Below are 12,796 nucleotides of genomic sequence, written 5' to 3'. Positions count from 1 at the left end.
GGGATCCTGAAGTGGGGCTCAATCTCCTGTCCCTGGGTTCATGACCTGAGTCCAAATCAAGAGTTAGACATTTAACCAATTGTGCACCCAGGCACCCCCACTTTTTTTTGAGAGGACACAATTCACCCGATAACACCTGTTCAAAGTGATTGTTTATTAAGCTATTCAAGTGGGGACTTAGTTAGATGGGTGTATTGTCTATCTGGCTTTCATCCAGTCTTCCCATGTTATAAAATAATGCTACAAAATATCTTCAGGAAGATAGATTGTTCTGCATTTTGAATTTAATTTTGTAGTAGATATTCAAAAGAAGTTGTCTCTCGATATATATTATTAAGATATTTTGAAGAAATGTGACAGCAGTTACAGATTTATCATTCTATAGAGTTGAGAAGCATATGAAGGTTTAAAGTGAGGACAAACTTATGTACAGACCAACAGTAAGTCAGGAGAATTCCTATATCCTCGCTTCTGTTTTCATAATTTCGTACATTTGCCTTCTGGTATTGCTAGACACCAATTAAGCAATAATTTAGCTTATGAGTCTCCAAGTGTATAGCTTTAAGTAACAAAATTCTATAACCTCAAAACCACATTCTGATACATATGAAATGCATATGTGCTCATTTTATTAATGAGATTGTCAGGACTAATAAGATTTAAAATATATTTTCTATTTTAGTGCTGCAATAGTATTTTCTACACTTAGACTTCTCCGGGACTCAAAACTTTTTAAAAAGAAGGTAGTACAAGATGACACAGAGAATTCCGTCTCTCCAGGAGCTTCTGTATGTATAAATTTAATATTTATCTTTAGAGTGTTTACTATGTAAAAGCTATTGGCATGCTAGGAAATTGTCTATTTGGATAAAACAAAGGGGTAAAGTAGAAAAAACATTGAATTCAGAGTAAAAAGGTAAATGTTGAAGCCCCATTTATGCAAGTACCCGAAACTTAAAAATATTTTTAATTAAAAATTTTAATTTTTAATTTAAATCTCATTTGTGAACTGATAGAATTGAATGTAATAATCACGAAGGTCCCTCCAGATACATCATTCCAATATTCTAGATCTGATTTCTTTAGCAAGTAAAATTGTTTTGCTTTATTCTGTTCTTCATTTCACTTTTGAATTTTATCCTTCAGTAGCATCACCAGTATGACATTATTTCCTACCTTGGATTTCTCATAGTTAGATTCTTCCACTTTTAAGCTCTGAAATCTGTTTAACTGGTGTCACAAATTTTTTGAAATTTTATTGGAGTTTGATAAGAACAAGTAATTTAATAATAAAGAATTGTTTAGGATTAAAAGATAAAGATTCATCACATAGAATCCTTGTTCATTATTTTAATAAAATGCTAATAAAATTACTAATATCTAGTGTCATTACAAATAAGCAAAACTAATTATCCTAAATAGAAACTCATTTCCTACTATATTAAAGGCAATAAAAATGCTAAAAAGCAGTCTATTTCAAAAATTGACTTGGAGGAATTGTTGTCAGTTGGGGGCTATTTTGCCTCCCAGAGATTATTTGGCAACATGTGGAGACATTTTAGTTGTTAAAACTGGACAGGGTGCTACTGGCATCTAGTGCTTAGAGATCAGGGATGCTGCTAAGCATACAATACACAGGACAGTCCTCCACAACTATCAGTAGTGCTGAGGTTGAGAAATCCTGATTTAGATTAAGTGTGATGTGGCTTTTCAATAGTAACAGGAAATGTAGGCTCTGAGAGATTAAGGTATGTGGATAGGCATTTTTTCCTGTATTGCTAATCTAAATCCTAGGCTCCTTGAGTACTTGGCGTGCTCATACTAGTTACCATGTTGCCTCGAGGCCTCTGTTCCCTAGGGCTGGCTCACCCTCTTCTGTGCTTCCCACCTTCTATCCACATTCCAACCTCCCCCAAGTCCTGATGGCCACTCCTTGAGATTAGATGCTGCTAATTGGTTGAGCTGTCAGAGATGCATAGCAGGAAATTCCTAGAACAAATGGGCATTGTTCTAGATGATTTTAAAGTTCCCAGATGTCTAAAATGGGATCTGCTCCCCCCCTGAAAAAAAACCTTCCTTTGTCCTTCCCTCTCAGGAGCTCTGGACATTGGCCACCCCTTTGTAAACTGCAGTAATGAAGATGGGAAATCAGTTATAATACATGTTCGGAACCTGAGCAGCATGCAGCACATTAGATTAAGACTGGGGGCTCTAAATTCAGAAGAACACAAGTTTGAATCCCACCTCTGCCAAAATGTAATGGAGTTTAAGCAAATATTTAACCTTCCTAGGTCTTCCTAGATCTCCTTTCTCGCATCTGTAAAACAGAAATAAGAGTAATTCCTCTTTGGCTCTTTGGGAGGATTGAATAAAATAACATGTATAAAGCATTCAACACAGAATGTAATAAGTACTAAAAAATATTAGCTCATGTTATTTATTATTTTTCAGCTGTTAAAATAATATTTACAAAATTTTTGAAGACACAAACACCACTGATAATATAATTTACAATGAACTGCAAAAGTATTTTCTACAATGGGTATAAAAAGAGAAAGAAAAGCTGAGGGCAGCCTAGGTGGCTCAGTGATTTAGCGCCACCTTCAGCCCAGGGTGTGATCCTGGAGACCCGGGATCCAGTCCCACGTCAGGCTCCCTGCATGGAGCCTGCTTCTCCCTCTGCCTGTGTCTCTGCCTCTCTCTCTCTCTGTGTGTCTCTCGTGAATAAATAAATAAAATCTTAAAAAAAAAAATCTGAAAACCAGTATACCAAATATTAATAGAGGATAGTGGGATTGTGAATGATTTTATTTGTTTTGTGTGTGTAGTTTTTACATTTTATAGAATGTGCAAGACAGATTTCCAAAATTAAAAATTTAATAGTATTAAATGATATCACATGCTTCTCTTACATTTAACATTAGGCTAGAACTTTAACGTTATTAAACGGCAAGATAACTGTCATTCTCATGTCGTTTAGGCTACTGAAAATAAAGATGATAATGAGTTTTTAGATCCTGTTTCCCTAAATTCTCGAGAATATTTCAACATTCATCTGTGGTTGAGGTGCCGCTTAGCATTGGTGACTGCATTTGTTGCACAGGTTCATGGCATTGGGATGGTGACAGGTACAAATATCCTATTTTCTTAAAGTTTTCAGAAAAATTAATTTTACTTAGGTAATGGAGGTTTTATTGAGATACATTTTATTATTATAACATTAATATTTTCTAACTTTATAGCTTTATCTGTTTCCAGAATAAAAAATTCATGTCATTAAATAAGACTAATCATTTCAGTAGTTCCTTGTATTACTGAAAATGGCTTATATGTTTCTGATGTATGCAAAACAGGCAAGGAGACTTCAAAATACTAATGTGCAGGTCTTCCTGTCATTTAGGAAGGCAGCATAGCATAGGGGTCCCCAGCATAGGTTCTGGCTCCAGGTACTTGATTTGGATTCAAATGTTCGGTCCACTACTTTCTCCCTGTGTGATCTTGGCCAAGTCTCTTAATCCCCTATGCCTCAGTTTCCTCGTCAGTTAAAATGGAAAAAAATTGTACCTACTTCATAGGGTTATTGTCAGTCTTAAATGTGTTAAATTTATAAAGTTTAAGATCATAGCCTGTCCACATATACATGTTAGTTCTTATAGTGATTATAATAATTATCTATTTGTAAATCTGTCCACCCATCTGTATCTATCTTCTACATTAAATTTTTCCATGTAGTGTCATTACTTTTACAGCGCTGCAATAACCAAAAGTACTTTCTCCCAAATTGCAACACATTTATTTTTAATGTTTCATGTAGAGTCTGTTTTCCAAATTTATATCTTCCTGTTTTTCTATATTATGCAATATTCTTGTGATGGATATTGGGAGAGTTATGTATATGTAATTTCCTACTTTCCCAGTGTATTTTAAATAACTGCATTATTTACTTTAGAAAATGATATGATAGATTACGTCAGCCTCATCAATGAAGTGTGCGAGGAGGCAAAAAGTGCAGGTGACACGGAGCTACAGGCTGAATTCTTGATGCAAGCTGTCATCATTGGCTTACAAGAAAAGCATTTAAAGGCAGACATCATAACAAACCTTGAGGTAGGAAGGAAACTTCATTCACGTTGATATTTACCTACTGATTCTGGTTAGAACAAAAGGAGAGAATTTTAAATTCCATTAGGTGCTGAACGCATGATAGTTTGGCCAGCTCTTGCTTCAATGAATTGGAAATGGGACTATCAAAAGGAATAATTTTATTTTAATAGGCTATAATACATTTGCTAGAAGAAAGTGAATTTATTTCTCCTCGATCTCATTTAACTCTGGTGAGAAGCATGCTTTTGCTGGATGACTTAACAAAAGCGGAGAAATTCAAGGAAACTCCTTTAAAAACAGAAAAATTATATTTGTTGACTCAGTCTCACAACATTCTTATTGAACAGGTGAGCATGATTTTGTGTCCTCAAGACTTAGCAACTTACCTTTCTGTCTTCTTATTCCAAACCACGTTAGCTAGTTACTAACTATAAAGTTCCTTTTACAGATGCTAACTTTTGGAGAAACAATGGAATTTCCCTTATCAAATATGGACTATGCAAGCCCATTACAGCCTTTGAAAAATATTTATCTTCCTCATGTCATGTTATTGGCCAAAACAAAAATGAGAATTGGTAAGAACACTTAAACGTATATTACACTCAAGTCACTGAAGAAAAATTTTTATTTTTAGGAGGGTTATCATAGGAATGCACTCAAATGGAGCAATATTTATGAATACCTAGGCTCCATTTATTTTAACAAATAGTTTTTGATTATTTACCATGTGCCAGACTCTCAGTGAGGTTCTGGAAAGTTACTAGAGATTAAATGGATATAGTCCCTGATTTTAGTGTGGGAGACAGAAATAAGCAAGTAAACAAACCATGAAATGCATATTATATATAAATATTGTATAAAATCTTTTAACACTTATAAAATATTTCTAAAGTTTTATAAACATTTATAAAATTTAATAAGATAAATATTATATAAAATAGAATGTATATTTGATAACTACCAGACAGAAAATCAATGAGGATATAGAAAGCTTATGTACGGTAATGAATTTTGTATAGGTATGAAATTATAAATTGTGGTCAGTTTTATGAAAGATATATTTAAGAGATTTCCATAGATAAGATGGCCAGCTCCTAGAGCTTAGCAAGCCACTGTCCTGTAAACATGCTTCTTATATACAAACTATTCCAGAGGCTATTCTCTGAACTTTTATTGGGCTCCTTTATTATCCATTGCTGGGCTCTGATATGCTGAGCCACTATTTTTCTGCCCTGATCACCCTGGGGACAGGTATCAGACTACTGGCAGAGCCCACTGAAATTATTTAGACTAGCCAATCCTAAACCTCTTAGCCTGCTTACAACATAATCACCTCCTCCTACAAAATCCAGAGTAAAGGTTTTTATCCACATTTTCTTCTTGCTCCCTCAATCTCCTGACTGACTTTTGCACTTTTCTCTATGGCTGTGGTGTGCCCCATCCTCTCCCATGCCCTTACCCACAAGTGTGAGTAATAAACTATCTTTTCAGTGGTACTTGTCACCTGGCCTGTTGACCTCATCACACCTGAATAGTAATAAAACCTACATTTTAAAACATTACCCTTTATCTCCTGAGCCCCATGTGCCTCTGGTACCAGCAGCTGCTCAGCTCAGGAGAGACTAGAATGGAGAAGGGAGGGCAACAGAGGTGTGGTCAAACCATCATCTGTCCAGAATCTTATCCTTAATGTCCCTCTGCTCCTCCCTCTCATAATTATTGATTATTATTATTATGTAATTTATCATCATCATCGATATGAATTTTGCTATTGGGGGAGTAAATTGCATCACCTCTACATTATTGAGTTTCCTTATTTATGAAATTCGGCTGGGCTGACTGACCTCTGGCGTTCCCTCTAGCAATCTGATCCCATGAGAGCTATTTTTGTGCATTTTTAGTCCACAATTTGTTGCATTATCAGTATATTTGATTTCTACAAGAACTTTAAGTACAGACTGTGTTAAATTGTACGGATTGTGTTAAATCAAATGTATTCTCTACTTTCATGACTTCCTACTCTTGAAGATGTGTCACTACTCAGTGACAATGGTGCCACTGTTTTTTAGACTCACTCGAGGCAGAACAGCTTGTTTTCTGTTATATTATATTAAATACAGACTTAAAAAACAAAACCAAAAGCAGCTTTTCTGTCAAAACAACATCAGTTTCACAACTTCTTTTTCACAGAGTTTATGTTTATTGGAAACAGGAGCACTTCAATATTATGAAGCATAAAATCATCTGATTTGATGCTTTCTCGACAGTTTTCTTTTATAGTGGGCATACAGATTGCATCACAAGAATAGAGCCCCTTAAATAATTGTTTTTTCTTTGTGAGAGCCTCTGACAGAAAAAGGCATTTTGAGATTGTTTTTGTAAGACCAAAAATAAACATCATGGTTGTTCCGGATTATTTTTCCCATTAATCACTAAACCTTAAGCTTTATGATAAGATGGAAAAGTAGATTACTGATTGATTGTATAATAGGAGCGAAGAAAGTTGCAAGAATGATGCTAGGGAGTAAGGATATGAGGAAGCCAGTCACCATCTCTACCCTCAGAAAGCCTGTTATCCAGTTAGGGGGAGAGAGAAAGAAAAGTGTTGGTGATTTCTGTAACAAGTCTGTTTCTAATTTTAACAAAAATCTAGAAGACAATTCAAGTGCTTTTATTGATACTTTATTATACATAGTATATACTCCATATATGGTACATGTGCCTAAATTACATGAAGATACTTGATCTTATTATCTTATATTAATAAACAGCTATAGTATATATAGTATAATTTGAAACAGTGAGACGCATCAAAATGGGAGATGTGTTGGAATATGAGATTGTATTGGACAAATGATGTCAGCATATGCTTGCCTGGGATCTATTCATAATTGGCCATTGTTGGGGTGAAGAGCAGGGATTCTGGAGAAAGATTTCTGGTCTGGTTTCCTTGAGCAGGGCATTTTAACTCCTCTGTGCTTCAGTTTCCTCTCTTGTAAAAGGTGAATAAGAAAAGTAGCAATCTTACTGGCTTGTTGTGAGGTGATGCAAATATGTGCCTTGTTAGAAGGGTACCTACTTGATAGCTGTATAGACACTAGTGAGTCTCACTGTTCCGTGCCTGGCCTCCTTGCTCTCTTGGGAGCACCCTGGAAGCAAGGCTCAGTTTCTTCATCTCCATTTTTTCTCACCAGTGTGCTGTTAACCTGCAGAGTAGGTTCAGAGTAAAGGCTCCTTGACTTCTTGACTTCTTCCTGGAGGAAAGAGAGAGAAAGAGAGAGAGACACTGTTTCCACCATCCTTCTGTTCATTCCTCAACTAAAACTTACAAAAAGTTCTAGGTTTCTTGAGAACTCTTTGTAGGGCATAGCGTTTTGGAATTGAAAAATTTCTGAACCCAAAGGGACCCTAGATATTTTCTGCTTCTACTGCCTCATTTTTCAGAGGAAGACATTCAAGACCCAGAGGCATGTTGGGATTTGTTCAAGGCCTCAAATGACATGGCATGGACCCAGCACTTACTTCAGCTGGAACCCAGCAGCTGTATCATTCTGCAATCCTACACTACCTATCTGTATTTCTCTACTGTGCAGGTTAAACTTTCCTATTGATAAGTATTTTTCCCCATTGCCTTCTACTCTTTTTTTTTTAATTTTTATTTATTTATGATAGTCACACACAGAGAGAGAGAGAGAGGCAGAGACACAGGCAGAGGGAGAAGCAGGCTCCATGCACCGGGAGCCCAACGTGGAATTCGATCCCGGGTCTCCAGGATCGCGCCCTGGGCCAAAGGCAGGTGCTAAACCGCTGCGCCACCCAGGGATCCCTGCCTTCTACTCTTTATCCTAACATTTTCCTTGTTTAAAATGACCATAAGATAAGGCAATCTTCAGCTGCCAGTTCCAATGGCCACATTCTCTGGGAAGGCTTCCCTAACCTCTCTTGGGTCTAGACAAAGGCCCCTTGAGTGTAACCTGCCACCACATCGCCCTGTACTTTCCCTGCCACTCAGTTGACAACACAGTATTTTAAATGCCTCTCAGGCCATTCTCATTCCCCATTAAACACTAAACTCCATAATCTGACTCTTGTCATATTTTAAGAGTGTGGGCCTTGGAGCCAGACTTGCCTTAGTTCTGATCACAGCCCTGCTACTTCTAGTCACATGACTTTGAGCAAATTACTTAAACCTCACTGCCACTGCTTTCTCCTCTGTAAAGTGAGTGTACTAATGAAATCTGGTCAGAATTGGGAGGATTACATGAGATAATGCTTAAGTCTTTGGGATGGAATCTGAATTGTAGGAAGCACTTAATAAACCTGAGCTCTTATTTTTCTCTTTTCTCATTTTTTTTTCCCAGTGCCTCTCATTTTACCCAGAACTCAGAAAATGTTTGCTGAATAGATATCTGTTTGTCTGTCTGTGAGGGCACACAGATTAAATTTAATGCCTCTTTAATAATACAACAGATCTTCATTATGTTAAGTGCTGATGGGACCACACAAGAAGTATAGCACATGGCCCTTATCCAAATGGCTTTTGCCATCTAGTTGCAATGACAAAATATGCATAGCAAGCAACCACTAATAGAGCTGAATAGAAACAAAATTACTGCCTATTAATATATGCAAATTTTTATTGGGAACAATATAAAACTTCAAAAACTTCCATATGTTACCCTGCTAACAACCTCATCTTAGGAACACAGTTGTTTTGTAGAACATAATGAAATTTTAGAACTGAGACTTGAGAAATTGTCCTTCATTTTAAAAATGAGAAAATGTTGAAATTTTTCAAAGATAAAGTTTCAAAGGGCCACTGTTATAGTTTGTTGAGATATTTGGGTATTGAGTTTTAAGAAAATATTTCTTAGATGCTAAAAAGACTACCAGAGTTCTTAATAGAACTCACTGTGTGAGTGTTCTGATAACTTGGAGGCTTGTTATGAACATCTTATTCCCTGTAGGACATACACTGGCCAAACAAGTATATTATGCCAGTAAAAAGAAGGATCCCTCGAAGTGGTTTCCTGCCCTTCGTCTTTTTGAAATAGCACTGAAGCTCTGTAAGATATCAGCAACAGAAGAACATGAGGTAGAAGCCGAAATTCTTTTTCAGAAAGGTAAGATGTACTTGGGGTCAGAACTATGATAAAGTTTATGGATTTTTTTTCCTATTAACAATAGGCTTCTTGAAAATCTGGTCAGTGACTATAAAAAGTACCAATTTTACAAAGGGCTTACTGATGACAAAGACATTGGTACCTCTGCCAGACTCAGGTTGGAATAAAGAGAACACTGCTTATTTTAAGTTTATACCAAGAAAGTGGGGGGGGGAGTACTGCTTCTTAGTTTATTTTATAATTACAATTGACCCTCCTTTTGCAAAATTTCATGTTTGGCTCAAAAATGTCATCATCAGCCATTTAGTTATGAATAATATTTCTTAATGCTTGGAAGACATTTTTTATGTATGATTTCATTCCTTACCTAGGCATTTTAGTTAATTTCTTTTTTTTTAATTTTTTTTAATTTTTATTTATTTATGATAGAGAGAGAGAGAGAGAGGCGCAGAGACACAGGCAGAGGGAGAAGCAGGCTCCATGCACCGGGAGCCCGACGTGGGATTCGATCCTGGGTCTCCAGGATCGTGCCCTGGGCCAAAGGCAGGCGCCAAACCGCTGCGCCACCCAGGGATCCCCATTTTAGTTAATTTCTATAAAAGATACATATTCTTTTAAATTAAATAGCCATAGCACATCTATATTTATAACTTATATACAATACCTATTTGCATAATACGTTCATACATTTTATTGTGGCTATTTTAGCCATGAAAAGAGTGATGATGATGTTTGCTGTCATTTATTGATCATCTACTGGATGCAAGGCTCTGTAGAAATCTGTGTTTTAATGTCTCATGTTGCTAATTCTTACAACAGCTCTACAGGGTAGACATGGCCAATCCTCATTGACAGAGGAAGAAAATGATGTAATCTGGTTATGTAAATTTCTCCAGATTAGCAGCTACTTAATGATAGTGCCCAGATGTGAACTTCACACTGGGAGGCTCTGTGCCCTATTCACATGCTGCATGAAAATTGCAAATCCTTTTATAGTGATAAAAGTTTTCCCTTTCTTGCCCATTTGGCTACAGAAGTGCCATTCCAGTGAAGGCTGCAGCTTACCCTGAGGTCTGAGAGCTGTGTGAGCACTAATGCATTTGCATCATTTGTGATTGTTTTCAAATGTTCGTTGACTTTCTAGAACTTGTTTTAAGGGAGATGTTTTCTATGACATCTGCAATACTAGACAAAGGAAAGAGGACATGGATGTAGATAAAGGGAATGAGCCCTACAGGAGGAAAGGAGGGACAAAGTAAGGAAATAGAAAAATAAGATGGTAAGAACATTTGTGTCCGGAAAGCCAAAGGAGGCTTTGACTCAATGTTGATGACTAAAGGCAAGGTGAGCCTGGAGACTCCTGGGGAAGGAAGCAGAAGATCTTTCTTTCACTATTAGCTGACCTTACAGCAAAAACAACAGACAGATGGGCAAAAAGGACAGCACATCCAGTTTCTGAAGTTCCAGTGTGAAATATTTATTCTGAAGTTCTAAAAGATAGAAAAAGGAAAAACCATTTTTGTATATATATATATATATATTTTTTTTTTATTCTTTCAGGCAAAATAGAACGTCAAATATTGATGGAAGAAAAATCTCCAAGTTTGCAACTTGAGAGTTTATTTGAAGCTATACAGCTAAGCTTGAGAAATGATCAAAACTCAGGGTAAAAATAATCTTTCCATTCTTATAACAATATATGTTTTGGTATAAGCCCCATGTTTTGGTAATACATTGAACATTCCAGGCTGAGATGATTGGGAGACCCTCTTCCCTGTGGTCTATTGTCCAACAGGTTTACTTCCTTTTCAGGACTATTGCCCTTGGCTCTGACCCAAGGCCTTGTTTATAGTGATGGTTGATTATGGCAGTTATTGTGGTGGCATATTAGACTGTGATTTTGCTTCTAGTCTTTACTCACATCGATCTCCTGTCTGTCCCAGGATTCTAGCAGCCACCTATCGATGTGATATTGTATCTAGATAAGATTTATCTGGATGTTCACTCTGGTCAGGAGGACCAGGACTGGCCAACTTAATTCTATATAAAAATCAACTTAAGATCGAGAATAAGCCACAGTTATTACATCTAGACTGATTTTTAAAAATTTAAATTCAATTTGCCAACATATAGTATAACATCCAGAGCTCATCCCATCTATACGGAGTTAAATGGCTCCAACTGACAGGTATGATAGCGAATGCACAGACCTAACCCATACTGAATCACTGCTTTCTGCATAACTTTGTGTGTCTCTTTCCATTTTAATTAGTGTAGGAGAATAGAAAAAGAGGTCTGGTTTTCAAGGCAGGTTCCTTCAGTCCTGATTTTTCACTTCTTTTGTGCCTTGTGTGCTGAACTGTTCTAGAATGGTCTTGATGCCAGGCTTCAGAGCAGTCATGTCATAGAGTGTTGTCAGAACAGGAAAAGGTAGATTGCTCAAGAGCTTCCAATATCAGTAGGGAGGAAGGTGCTGGTGTCAATGCCAACAGTGCTATGAAAAGAGGGTGTGAGTATGGGATAGATACTGGTTTTGTCTGTTTTTACCTTTAATTAGCTCAGAAATTGTGGAAAATGATGTTAAATTATTATGAATGGTGAAGCTATTTAATAAGTACAATGTTATATCATTTTAGGTTGATAAGAGACTCCTACTTAGAAATGGCCCTATTATTTTTACACATGAGGAAGCCAAAAAACAAACTTTCAACATCACCGTTAACACTTAAGGTAATAAACTATTTTGTTAGAAATCTTAAGTCAGTTGTCTTTGAACCTGCTATTTTGGTGACTTGCTATTGACCTAATGAGACTGATTTTCCTGTATGACTTGGAGAAATTAATTAATTACTCTATAGTCACACTCATGTTGAGATGCCTCTTTGGATATTTTATATAAGGTTCTGAAAATAGAGATCATGGGGACATTTTTACCTGTTAAAATGTTATACATGAGATGTGGGTATGTGTAAATACTCTAAGATCTTTATATTAATCAGGAAATTGCAAGAAATGATATGTTTCTGAAGCAGATGTAAGATTTTCATCATGGATATGGTATACAAACAGATCACCTTTTGATAGAGTCATTCATTTATTCATCACATACCTATTTACTATGACCTAGACAATATTCTGGAAGGTTATCAAGCAGTGATTAAGACAAACTTAGTCCTTGTCCTCATGGAGCTTACTTTTCAGTAGAGGGAGACAGACAATAAACAAGTAAAAGAAGAAGCAAGGTAGGAGGAAGGAAGGAAAAGAGGGAGGGAAGAGAAGGACGGGGCATGATTTAGGTGGTGAAATTGGGGATTAGGAAAGAACTTGCCTTGGTGGAACGATGAATGACTGTGTTGGGAAGACATGAGATGCAAGGTGGGATTTACCAGATAAGGAGGGAGCCATGCAAAGAGTTGCAGAGATATATACTATGTTAAAGCAGTGCTTCCAAACTAAGGGGCAGAAGCATCAATCCTGTGAAAATGCAGAATCCTATTTGGTAAGTTGGGGATGGGGTCTGAGGTTTGGCATTTCTAAGGGGCTCCAGGTTAATGCTGCTTCTGCTGGCC

At 36.7% G+C, this 12,796-nt stretch overlaps 1 protein-coding gene across 1 annotated transcript in view; it reads left to right on the top strand.

The window, feature by feature from the left end:
* Positions 1 to 12,796, top strand: part of CFAP54 (cilia and flagella associated protein 54) — a 299,369-nt gene that overhangs the window by 201,194 nt on the left and 85,379 nt on the right. The window contains 8 exon segments of the mRNA XM_055336223.1: positions 683 to 788; positions 2,981 to 3,128; positions 3,950 to 4,107; positions 4,275 to 4,451; positions 4,553 to 4,679; positions 9,072 to 9,227; positions 10,788 to 10,893; positions 11,864 to 11,957. Coding sequence (XP_055192198.1) covers positions 683 to 788; positions 2,981 to 3,128; positions 3,950 to 4,107; positions 4,275 to 4,451; positions 4,553 to 4,679; positions 9,072 to 9,227; positions 10,788 to 10,893; positions 11,864 to 11,957 — 1,072 coding nt within the window.

Source organism: Nyctereutes procyonoides, unplaced genomic scaffold, assembly GCF_905146905.1.
Source record: "Nyctereutes procyonoides isolate TBG_1078 unplaced genomic scaffold, NYPRO_anot_genome, whole genome shotgun sequence".
In the NCBI taxonomy this organism is placed as follows: domain Eukaryota; kingdom Metazoa; phylum Chordata; class Mammalia; order Carnivora; family Canidae; genus Nyctereutes; species Nyctereutes procyonoides.
This window is presented reverse-complemented; position numbering and strand designations above follow the sequence as displayed.